Source organism: Carcharodon carcharias, chromosome 15 (genome assembly GCF_017639515.1).
Source record: "Carcharodon carcharias isolate sCarCar2 chromosome 15, sCarCar2.pri, whole genome shotgun sequence".
Lineage (NCBI taxonomy): Eukaryota > Metazoa > Chordata > Chondrichthyes > Lamniformes > Lamnidae > Carcharodon > Carcharodon carcharias.
Window position 1 is genome coordinate 91126389 of NC_054481.1, and position 12144 is coordinate 91138532.

General features: G+C 42.0%; 1 protein-coding gene across 5 annotated transcripts in view; it reads right to left on the minus strand.

The window, feature by feature from the left end:
* cep104 (centrosomal protein 104) overlaps positions 1-12144 on the minus strand; it is a 258319-nt gene that overhangs the window by 34891 nt on the left and 211284 nt on the right. For 4 of the 5 annotated variants that reach the window (XM_041205856.1, XM_041205857.1, XM_041205855.1 and 1 more), the window contains one exon: positions 7788-7855. The exons of the other annotated variant lie outside the window; for it this stretch is intronic. In XM_041205856.1, coding sequence (XP_041061790.1) covers positions 7788-7855 — 68 coding nt within the window. The remainder of the gene's footprint in view (positions 1-7787; positions 7856-12144) is intronic. 5 annotated transcript variants of the gene reach the window in all.

Genomic DNA, 12144 nt, shown 5'->3' on the forward strand with positions numbered 1-12144 from the left:
CCCTGGAGGAACACGTACATTGCATAGTGGGTGGATCCTCATGCGCATGGATCCGCTGCAAAGCAGCACTTGGAAGGTAGGAGGTCTCCACACAATGGCTTAGACTTCACTGAGGCCTCAGAACTTCACGGACTGCCATGGGCTAGTACGGATGATCGGTGAAGGGGGTGGGAGAGGAAAGTTAAGCTGTGAGTGGGAGAGGAAGGTGTACTGGGGGGATGGGGGCAGTGCCCAGTCTTGAGTTGCTAGATCTGTTCGAAATCTATCCCATTTAGTACGGTGGTAATGCCACACAACACGATAGAGGGTATCCTCAATATGAAGGCGGGACTTCATCACCACAATGACTGTGCAGTGGTCACTCCTACCAATACTGTCATAGACAGATGCGTCTGCATCAGGTAGGTTGGTAAGGGCGAGGTCAAGTATGTTTTCCGCTCTTGTTGGTTCCCTCACCTCCTGCCGCAGACCCAGTATAGCAACTATGTCCTTTAGGACCCGGCCAGCTCTGTCAGTAATGGTGCTACTGAGCCACTCTTAGTGGTAAAAATCGAAGTCTCCCACCCAGAGTACATTCTGTGCCCTTGCCACCCTCAGTGCTTTCTCCAAGTGGTGTTCAACATAAAGGTGCACTGATTCATCATTTGGGAGGGGGGGGGGGTGGTGTGCAGTATATGGTAATCAGCAGAAGGTTTCCTAGCCCATGTTTGACCTGATGCCATGAGACGGAGTTGATGTTGAGGACTCCCAGGGCAACTCCCTCCTGACTGTATACCACTGTGCCACCACCTCTGCTGGGTCTGTCCTGCTGGTGAGAGAGGACATACCCAGGGATGGTGATGGTGATGTCTGGGGCATTATCTGTAAGGTATGACTCCACGAGGATGACGATGTCAGGCTGTTGCTTGACTAGTCTGTGAGACAGCTCTCCCAATTTTGGCACTAGCCCCCAGATGTTAGTAAGGAGGACTTTGCAGGTTGACAGGGCTGAGCTTGCCTTTATCTTTTCCGGTGCCTAGGTTGATGCCGGGTGGTCAGTCCGGTTTCATTCCTTGTTAGTGACTTTGTAGCGGTTTGATACAACTGAGTGGCTTGCTAGGCCATTTCAGAGGGCAGTCACATGTAGGCCAGACCAGGTAAGGGTGGCAGACTTCCTTCCCTAAAGAACATTAGTGAACCAGATGGGTCTTTAACATTAGTGAACCAGAGGGGTCTTTACAACAATCGGCAATGGTTTCATGGTCATCACTAAACTTTTAATTCCAGATTTTTTACTGAATTCAAATTCCACGATCTGCCATGGTGGGATTTGAACTCGTGTCCTCAGACCATTACCCTGGCTCAGTGGATTAATAGTCCAGCAACAATACCACTACGCCATCGCCTCCTCCAAGGTGGGGAGGACTTGCCTGGATGAATGCAGCTCCCATAACACTCAAGATGCTTGACACCGTCCAGGACAAAGCAGCCCACTGATTGGCACCACATCCATAAACATTCACTGCCCCCACCAATGATGCAGAGAGCAGCAGTGTGTACGATCTACAAGATGTACTGCAGAAATTCACCGAGGCTCCTTAGACAGCATCTTCCAAACCCATGACCACTACCATCCAGGTAGCAGATAGATGGGAACACCACAACCTGGAAGTTCCCATCCTGACTTGGAAATATATTGCTGTTGTTTCACTGACACTGGGTCAAAATCCTGGAACTCCCTTCCTAACAGCAATGTGGGTGTACCTACACCACATGGACTGCAGCGGTTCGAGAAGGCAGCTCACCACCACAATCTCAAGGGCAACTAGAGATGGGCAATAAATGCTGGCCCAGCCAGTGAAGCCCACATCCTATGAATAAAAAAAAAGAAAATCTGCCAATGCGGCTGCTGGGTAAAGTGTCCACCATCGCACTTTGTGCAATTCTGGGACAATTTCACCCAAAGTCAATTTGGTCATGATTCAGGTAGTAATCCACAACAGTTCTCCCTAACAATTTGGCCCTTAGCTGCGCATACCCCTTCAGCAGAACCTCTTTTGGTCCTATGTTGTTGGTACTCTCATGGGCATGACAACTGGATCCTTTCCCTCCCATTTCAAGTTCCTATCTGATCCCAAGATGGCCGTAATCCCGGCACAGGGCAGGCAACAGTCTTCAGGTCTCACATTCTTGGCTACAGAGAACAGTATCGACTTCTACTTCAATATCTACTACGTTCCATTTTACTCCCCCACTTGAATGGCTACCTGTACTATGGTGCTGTGGTCAATTTGCTTATTTTCCCTGTACTCCCTACTCTCGTTTATATATACTTGATCTTTCATACGCATGTAAGATGGGTTACTTTTTTTAATTCATTCATGGGGTGTGGGCGTTGCCAACTCAGCCAGCATTTATTTAGTTAGTAGCAGATTCTATGATTTGTACTGGTTCTCATCCTGTGGTCATGGATACCTCTGACTGCCTTGTGATTCCTTCCTCCTACTCCACTTTCCACATCGGCGAACAAAACCAAGGGCCTTATTTACAATTTACTTTTCTTCTTTCCATTTTGGAGCTCCAAGGCCCTGGCTGTGCCCGAACAATCACATTTTCATGCCCATAAACTGAGTTCTTAGACTTAACCTTAGCTTATCTGAGTTAGTTGTGTCACCCAGGTCAGCTGTCGGGGTGCTGCAATTTGTTTCAGTATCCTTAGTCTAGAGGGAACAATCACAGAATAACATGGAGGCCAGCTCAACAGAGTACATCTTTGACACAGTACTAAACTCAGGAGTTTGGCAAGTGAGAGAATTCTAAGTGTTTTCAGGATTGATCTCTTTGAAATCTAGTCAAGTGTTGCGTTTAGCTTTTTACTTTAGCGTTAACTTGTAGTTTCTTTCAGTCTTAGTCAATGGTAAACAAGCAGCCTGCTAGTGGTAGCTGCACAGTTAGTTAATTAGGTGGCTGGTTAAAACTAGTTCCCTAGACAGCAGGGCCTGACTCAAGTCTTTGGAATTCCAGGTAGTATAAGTACTTTTGCTCACACATGGAGACCAACTCAACAGAGTACTGAACTTGGGAATTTGGTGAGTGATGAAATTTGCATGGGGAGGGAAGAGGTGCTCTTCTGGTCTTTTACAGAAGAAGGAGTGATCCACAAAAGGGTGTGGGACAGTGAGACCTGATAGCTGAAGTCGAGAGGCATTACTTAGGTAAGCTGGTTGGTGAACTTTAAGGTTTTTTCCTCTAAACTGGGGCAGTAGTTTAAACCACTACCAGGAGATATAAGTGTTTTATTAAATTTATAGCTTAACTAGATAAACTACTTGATATAACTACAAATTAACATGGAGTGATATTTCTAAACTTGAAACTCTAATTAAACAAAATACAACAGGGGTGGCCTGGAGTATGCAGGAGCTGGTGGACGCCAGTGTGATCCACAGTAGCCACATCTACAGCGAGTGTCTGCAGTTCAAGGAACTTCGGCTCAGAGTTGGTGAGCTGGAATCTGGGCTTCAGACAACGCAATGCATCAGGGAGAGGGAAAGTTTGTTCGGGGAGGCAGTCACACCCCTTAGGTTAGGTGCTTCAGGTTTAGCTTGTGGTTAGGGGCAGGAGGGTGTGACTGAGTGAGGCAGGTATGGAGATCCAGGGATAGCACTTGTCCAACAGTTTTGAGGTTCTTGTAGCCTGGCGCTGCCAGGCCCCTTGTAGCTTCAAAATGGAAAGAAAAACAAACTGTAAATAAGGCCGTTTCATTGGCAGACGCTGGAAGAGGAGTGGGAGGAAGGAATCAACATGCGGTGAGATATCCAAGGCCACAGGATGAGAACTAGTACAATTAAAGGAATCATTGAATCTACTACTAACCCATGTAACATGTGTACGAAAGATCAAATACACATTTTGAAAATTTCCTTATTTAAATTCTATAAAATTTGAGGTACTTATGGTGAAATCTAACTTTCTTGGTTGAAAGATCATCATTTCACCAACTCAATTATCAGTTGTTACTATGGTTGGATGAAATGGAGGAAACATATGAAAACCTAACAAATAAAACGTTATCAAACTATCAGTCTTGGGTCATGGTAGCAGTTGAATTAGAAGATTGAGAGTTCAAGCCTCACTCAGACTTAAGCACATAAACTAGGCTGGCATGCAAGTATAGTGCTAAAGAAGTGCAGCATTGTTGGAAGAGCCAACTTTTAGGTGAGATTTTAAACCGAGATTTTGTATGCACTCCCAGATAATACAGAAGTTCCCACGGCATGATTCAAAGAAGGCCAGTGGAATTTTCCTGATGCTCTGACCAGTAGTTATCACTTAACTAACATAACTTCAAAAAAATTCTTACAGCTGTTTGAGAACTTACTGCTTATAAATTGGCTGTTGTATTTCCCAATGTTATAACAGTGAGTACTTCAAAGTTACTTATAGCTGTGAAACACTTGGAAAATCCAGAGAACATGAAAATTCTTGCATAAATGCAAGTTATTAACAATATCAACATTATGGATATAATTTAAGTATAGAGAAAACAATTGCTTCATGTGTTAAATTATGTAAATACAATCAATTTCAATAGGAGTTTTCCATTAAAATAAAACTGCCTTGTCCATTAGCCATACCTCCCAAAAAAAGTTCTCAAAAATACCAAACCACAACAATGGATATTAGGTTCACAAACTGATAAGCCACTAGGAAAGCTGATTACTAGGACGGCTGATCCCATAGCAAATGATCCCGTGAACTATCCCGCTCTTACAATGGGAGCCTTTTATGGCAGTCTAACATACCTGTAATATTCCATTTGCAATGACGTACTTACATTATGTACAACAGAGGAATGGTATATTAAGGAATCATTTGATATGTTAACATTGTAAAAGTTTAATTTTGCAAAGTAAATAAATGGGTAACGTAGCACCATTAATGTCACACCCACTTCTAACATCTAGATCCGCTTGGGCACATAATATCCCGATTATTCTACACTAAAGAATAGCTTTTGGTTGCTACTTTTGTAATACTACACCCAGAGAGAAACAACAGTTGTCCCATTACAAATCAGGTCACTGTCAAGTAAAAACACAAGCAGTTCAAGTGCTGTATTTGCTTGCTGCAGCATAAATGCTTGGTAGCAATGCCGTAGTATGAATGAGCCCAACTTAAGTCTCCTGCTATGTGGATCTCAGAGCACGTAAAAAGTATTGAACAGAAATTCTAAACATAGTGACAGCATTATACAGAGCCAGGAGTTTCAGCATCTGATTATTTGATGATTCTAGGTCACAGTTTACAATAGTTTAATACAAACCAAAAGGACACGTCCAATATATTTACTAGGTTATAACCCTTCCAGGCATGTAGTGCACATTATGCAAGCTAACTGAGTGATTCAAAGATAATCAAATTGTGAAAATGAATCTCGACACTGGAGCCCTTCAATTAAGATTATAGTTTTAAAATCATTGTCTAACTGGTGATATAATAAGGGATAACCAAAAATTTGGCCAATGAGCCGAATTTCGAGGATGGTCTTAAAGGAGATGGGGCAAATGGAGAAATGTGGAAATTCTAGAGCAAGAAAGGGAGGTCATTTCGGCATGGCTATCAATGGTGGGTCAAAGGGAGAAGGGAAATGAATAGGAGGCTTGGGACTGAAAAAAGAAATCAGTGGTGGGGATAACAAAGACAAATGGTGAGGCTATGAAAGGATTTAAATGCATGCAAAGATGAGATTTGTGGGAGTGAAGGACTGGGCTGATGGGCAAATCGTACTTAGTGCAGAATAGGATTAGGGCAGCAGAATTTTGGATCAGCTAAAGTTTGAAGTGTGGAAGATGGGAGGCTGGCTCGGAGAAAGTTGGAATAGTCGAGTCAGGAGACTGCAAAGACGTGAATACGGATTTCAATGGCAGGTGAGATGAGGTGGGACAGAGACAGGTGACGCTGCTTAAGCAGAAGTAGGTAGCCTTTTTGATGGAGAGGATATGAGACCAGGAGTTCAGCTCAGGGTTAACAGGTTATCAGGCTGTAAACTGTCTCAGACTGTGGTCAGAGTTGGAGGTAGAGTTTGTAGTGGATCCTGAAGACAATTGCTTTGATCTTCCCAAAGTTTTGCTGGAGGAAACTGCCTAATTCAAGATTGGCCGTCAGAGAAGCAATATGGGAATATAGAGGCAACAGAAAGTTGACAAAGGGATAAATTGGTCTTGTCAGTGTACATGTAACAAAAACAGGTATTACGAAAATAATTTTTGCCAATAAACATTGTACAAATGTCAAACAAATCAAACTTGTTTCTTCCTGGACATATTTGCCTGCTCACAATACTCCTTTAATTTGTGATGACCTGCACTCAAAGAGAATTTGCCCTCTTTCTAAGCCCAGACCCATCACTGCATCTGATAATGGGAGCTGGGTCATTTTTATCTGAGATACATGGTGTGGGAGCAGGGGAAAAGGAACAGAGGAAATTCTCCACTTCGCAACTGCCTTGCTATTGAGTGGAAATACTATAGTGAAACCTGTACAAATGGATCCAGCCAAATGGGGCATTTAATGATAGCACCAACCAATTTACATTATAATACATGCAAGATAGCAATGAATTGAGAATCCAACAGACAGAAAAAGGTACTGCAATCCCTCTGCTGGGCTCCAGGATTAAGCACAATTCCAGGTGAGAATGAGAAAAAAGAAACATTTGCAGAAGATAGTCATTCCTGAACTATTTGGTTTATCTACATTAATGTACATACAATGACCATTCTGAAAATAAGGGCACATGCGAATAAAGGACACCTGATGCAAGTTCCTTTGGTACTCCTAATTACTGCTTTGAGAAATTAGATTTCAGTCACTTGAAAATTGGGGACCAGATTGTAATTATCCACTTAAGAATCACAGAATGGTTACAGCACAGGAGGCCATTTGGTTTAGCGAGCATGTGCTGACTCCTTCAAAGAGCCAATTAGCTAGTCCCACTACCCCGCACTTTCCCTGTGTCCTGCAAATTTTTCCCTTCAAATGATTATTCAATTCCCTTCTGAAAGCTCCAATTGAATCTGCCTCCACCATCCTTTCAGGCAATGCATTCCAGATCATAACTACTCGCTGTGTTTCCTCATGTTGCCTTTGATTCTTTTGCCAATCAGCTTAAATCTGTGACCTCTGGTTCTTGACCCATTTGCCATGGGAACAGTTTCTTTCTATCTGCATTGTCCATACTCATGATTTTGAGCACGTCTATCAAATCTCCTTTCAACCTTCGCTCCTCTAAGGACGACAACCTCAGCATCTCCAGTCCATCCAAGTATCTGGAGTCCCTCATCACTGGAACCGTTCTCTGCATACCCTCTTTGAAATCTTCACAGACTTCCTAAAGCGCATTGCCCAGAACTGGACACAATACCGCAGTTGAGGCTGAAACAGTGTTTTATAAAAGTTCATCACAATTTCCTTGGCTAATAACAAATTAGATTTTTCAGGCACAAAAAGATCTGGTAACACAGTAGAATACATGTAATGATCACTGCTGGAAGTATACATGTACGGACGTTGGCTACACAGAATTAGGCTCAGCTGTAATACACCCAAAGTTGAATTGCTGCCCATAGCTGTTCGAAGCACTACTTTCAAGAGAGCAGGGATATGTTGGGAAACCAGAGCAAGTACTTACAATAATAAAGAAAAAGATAAAATGCTCTCTTACTTTCAATATGGAAAGAGGAAAACCTTTGCGCTTGACTGTTGAAGAATTATTGCAAGCTTTACTGCACTTTTCAAGTTCTTACCTCCTCTCCTGGCTGGAAATTCTCATGGCACAGTGGACAGTGGTTGGCAACTTTCTCAGGCATCGCAGCTGCAGAAAGAGTTACAGGAAAACACTTCATAACATTCCAAATCATGCATTTGAATTTTTTTACAATTTGTTTCAACTTTGTAAAGGAACAATCTATTATAAATTGTGATGTGCAGAATATCTATAGAGATATGTATACCAACATATTTTGATCCTCTGCACTTCTGACTTGATTTATTACATTGCTGACCAAGCACTTTAGACATTTTCTGTGTCAGAAATCATTTAATATTCAAGAATCGAAAATAGTGATGCAGATTCCAGAAGTTTTATATGCAGGAGAAATTGCTCTTGAAATGAGATGGTCTTATCTACAGCTCTTTTTATTACACTATGCTGCCATGTTCAATCGCTGCACAAATAAGCTGCACTCCAAAACTAGTTCTTAGGTTGTCTTGTACCCAGATTCAATATCTAATTAGTCGACCTGTCTCTTTTAAACTTCAAATTGCTTTAATAATAGGAAAGAGAAAGGTGCGTTACATTACCTCAGAAGTATGCCTGTATCATTTGCAGACAGTGGCTATCCTAGTGTAAGTTTGCCTCATTTGGTTAAGACTAGCTGTGAGACAAAAACCATTTTTACTTAGCAAACTTAGGAATTGCCACTGGCTTGGAGGGGATGGGAGGGAAGACCCATATACTGGTAAGTGGCATCACAAGCAGCTCTCCAAGGTCAATGCGAAAGCAGCTAACACCTTATCAATCATGCCAACCTCATGACCCTCATTTGCTTCTCAAGAGTATGGAGGAAAAGCAAATTAAAATCCCCCACATCATAACTTTAGTTGCTTGATCGAACCATGTCCTCAGGATAACATATATCTAATTTTAGAGGCAAACAAATGACAGCTATGTTAATATTTCTTGGAAACAGATCTAGATTAGTATTTATTCTCGTTCCTCTAAGTTCCTCATGTGCACAGTGACAAGTAAAGCTCAACAAATGAGCTTCTTTGCCAGTCAGTTCTTATTTACTAGGATAGCATGTTAGCGTATAAGCCACTCAAGCCTTCCAAATCTAAGAAAGTATTGGGTGTGTGGGTTGCTACCTTTGTCATGCTGTGCAATCTGTTCTATTTCCACTGCGGTGAGAATTCAATCACACCTACTGCAAAACAGAAACAACTGCACACGATTAAGTAGTTTACTCATTGGCATAAAACATAATCCACCTCCAGGGGTCAGCATTGCTGTCACCAAATTCCGAGATGCTCTGAAGATGATTCACGTGGGCTTGAAACGTTAAATCTGCTTCTTTCTCCATAGATGCTGCCAGGCTTGCAGAGTTTTTACAGCATTTTCTGTTTTTATTTCAGAGATGCTGAGACCTGACAGCATGAATTGGCAGGTGGACTAACCATTTAAATCTCTGGTCCCTCATGTAATGGTTTTTCATTCACCTGCTCATCTGAGCTCCTATGCTAAAATAAAAGGTCAAGCACCAAATATAAATGTGTGCATCTGTATACACATTTTGTATACATAAGAGATTCTTGTTCCTGTTTTATCCATGTTATATTGAAGCTTGATAAAATATCAAGGGGGATTTGACTTTTTAGTTTTGTCTGTACAACTTATTCAGTAAACCTTAGCCAAACCTTTATTTCAGGATAAAAGCAAAATACTGCGGATACTGGAAATCTGAAACAAAAACAGAAAATGCTAGAAAAACTCAGCAGGTCAAACAGCATCTGTGGAGAGAGAAACAGGTTTAACGTTTCAAGTCCATATAACTCTTCCAGCTTGTGAATCCTCAGAGATGATTGATTCTCTGTTCAGGCTGTCTTCCTGGTCACATGGGTAGTTAATCCATTCTATTAATGGTCGTTGTCTTCTTGTTGATAAGGCTTTGCTTCTACTCCTTCTCACTATCCCATTCTCAGCCTCAACCAAATAAGATCTTGGACTTTATGACTTTTCCAGTACTTGACCTCTATTCTGTTCTCTAATCCAGACTGACTCACCTGGTTGGAATTCTGGTAACTCATGCACTCTATGGCAGTGATTGTAATTCTTTGTCTGATTTGCACGATACTCAACTTCCTTCTCCCTTGCTCTCTCTATATCAGTTGCTTTTAGACATGATTTAAGTGTATACAGGAAGAACAGGAAGTTGAGTTCATAATCTTCTTCCCATCAGAAGTTCTGACAGAGTTAACACATTCTGAAGTGTGGAACAGTGCTAAGTTGAGATGATTATTCTTCTTCAACAAAGCTTTGACTGTTCTTACTCCTCTTTTGGGCTCAGGATTTGCTTGTAGGTACCTGAGCAAGCTAGTTGTGTGGACAAATGCAGTCTTCTATAAATTTCTTGAACCCTTCATTTGCAAACTGCGGACCATTGCCTGAAATGACAAGATCTGGAACGCCGAGTGTGACAAAAATTTATTTTAGTGAATTGCTAATTACTTCTGAGGTTGTTCCATAAAGACTTTTAACCTCAATTCAACTGGAGTAATTGCCAAGAACTATGAGGAATGTCTTCCCCTTGAGCTCAAAGAGGTCCATTCCAAGACATTCCTAGGGTCTAGATGGAAATGATGATACCAAAGGTTCCTTTTGCTCTTGGCAGTGAATTGTATAGGTGATTCAGCTCGAAATCAAGTCCCTCTAGTGATTTTGAAATTCCCGGCCACCAAACTGATTTTTGTGTCCTAGCACAATGTTTTAAAATGCCCAGGTATCACTAGTGTATTCTTTGAAGGATTTCAAGTCTGAGGTCTTGGTGTGACTAACCTCATTGTAGATTAAGTCATCCACAATACTGAGACGGCTGTGCTGCTTGGAGTGCTGATTCAGGATGAGATTTTTAAGAACATATTCTGGCCATCCAACTTTGCAGTATTCTCTGATTTTAGCACATCATTTGTGCTTGTCATATTTTGTTCAGCCTCCGTGAAGTTGATGGTAAGAACCTCATAGTCAGTGAGCTGCATGACTCAACCTCTTCAACAAGATTAATGTTCTCCCTTTCATGCTTCCCAACAGGAATGTGACAATGCATCTGTTGTTTGCTGCTTGCTTTGTACATATTTGTTACGTTCTTTTACCTGCTGTTCCAGGGAAATTTTCTGCCTGGTTTCCTTTATGTTTCCCAATTATCTCCTTTAAGGATGAGTTGTAGATCTATGCGAGCTTCCTGACTTAAAAGTGAGCATTCTTGATTGTGAATTACGTACAAAATTTCTGTGTTTTCTCTTACTTTGTGCTGGAGTTTAGCAACTGTCCCTTGACTTTAAGCTGAATGCCTGCTGGACCATGTAGTCTTAAGGTCGATGGCTGGAGTATGTCTGGTTTTAACCACTTTATTGTGTCTGAAACTGCCGCTCCAGTGTCCAACTTAAGTTTATGTCCGTTGACAACATCTGTACTTTAATAGTTTCCATTTGATCCTGTGATTTCTCCCAAGAATGGTCCTTATGATTCATTTTCTTTAATTTCTTGAATGGCTTCAATTTCTCGAATAGTACATGATCTCCTTTGACTGGTGAATAACAGGCTGTTACAGTGCAGAAGGTGGCCATTTGGCCCATCATGTCTGCACCGTCTCTCCGAATGAACTTAATGACTTAGTGCCATTCTCCTGTCTTTTCCTCGTACCCTTGCACATTGTTTCTATTTAAACAATCATCTAATGCGCTCTTGAATACCTCAATTGAGCAGAAGGGCCTGGGGCGTATATGTGCATAGATCATTGAAGGTGAACCCTGCTGCCACCACACTTCTAGGCAGTGCCTTCCAGATTTGAACGACTCGCTGTGTGAAAAAACTCTCTCTCACATCACATTTGCTTCTTTTGCAATCACTTTAAATCCGTGCCCCCTTGTTCTCAATCCTTTTAAGAGCAGGAACAGTTTTTCCGTATCTGCTCTATCCAGCCCCCTCTACCAAATCTCCTCTCCAAGGAGAACAGTCCCAACTGCTCCAATCTATCTTCATTACTGAAGTTTCTCATCCCTGGAACCATTCTTTTTTATTCATTCATGGGATGTGGGCATCACTGGCTAGCCAGCACAAAAACAGAATTACCTGGAAAACTCAGCAGGTCTGGCAGCGTCGGCGGAGAAGAAAAGAGTTGACGTTTCGAGTCCTCATGACCCTTCGACAGAACTTGAGTGAATCTAAGAAAGGGGTGAAATATAAGCTGGTTTAAGGTGTGTGTGGGGGGTGGGGGGGGGGAGAGAGAGAGAGAGAAGTGGAGGGGGTTGGTGTGGTTGTAGGGACAAACAAGCAGTGATAGAAGCAGATCATCAAAAGATGTCACAGACAACAGAACAAAAGAACAC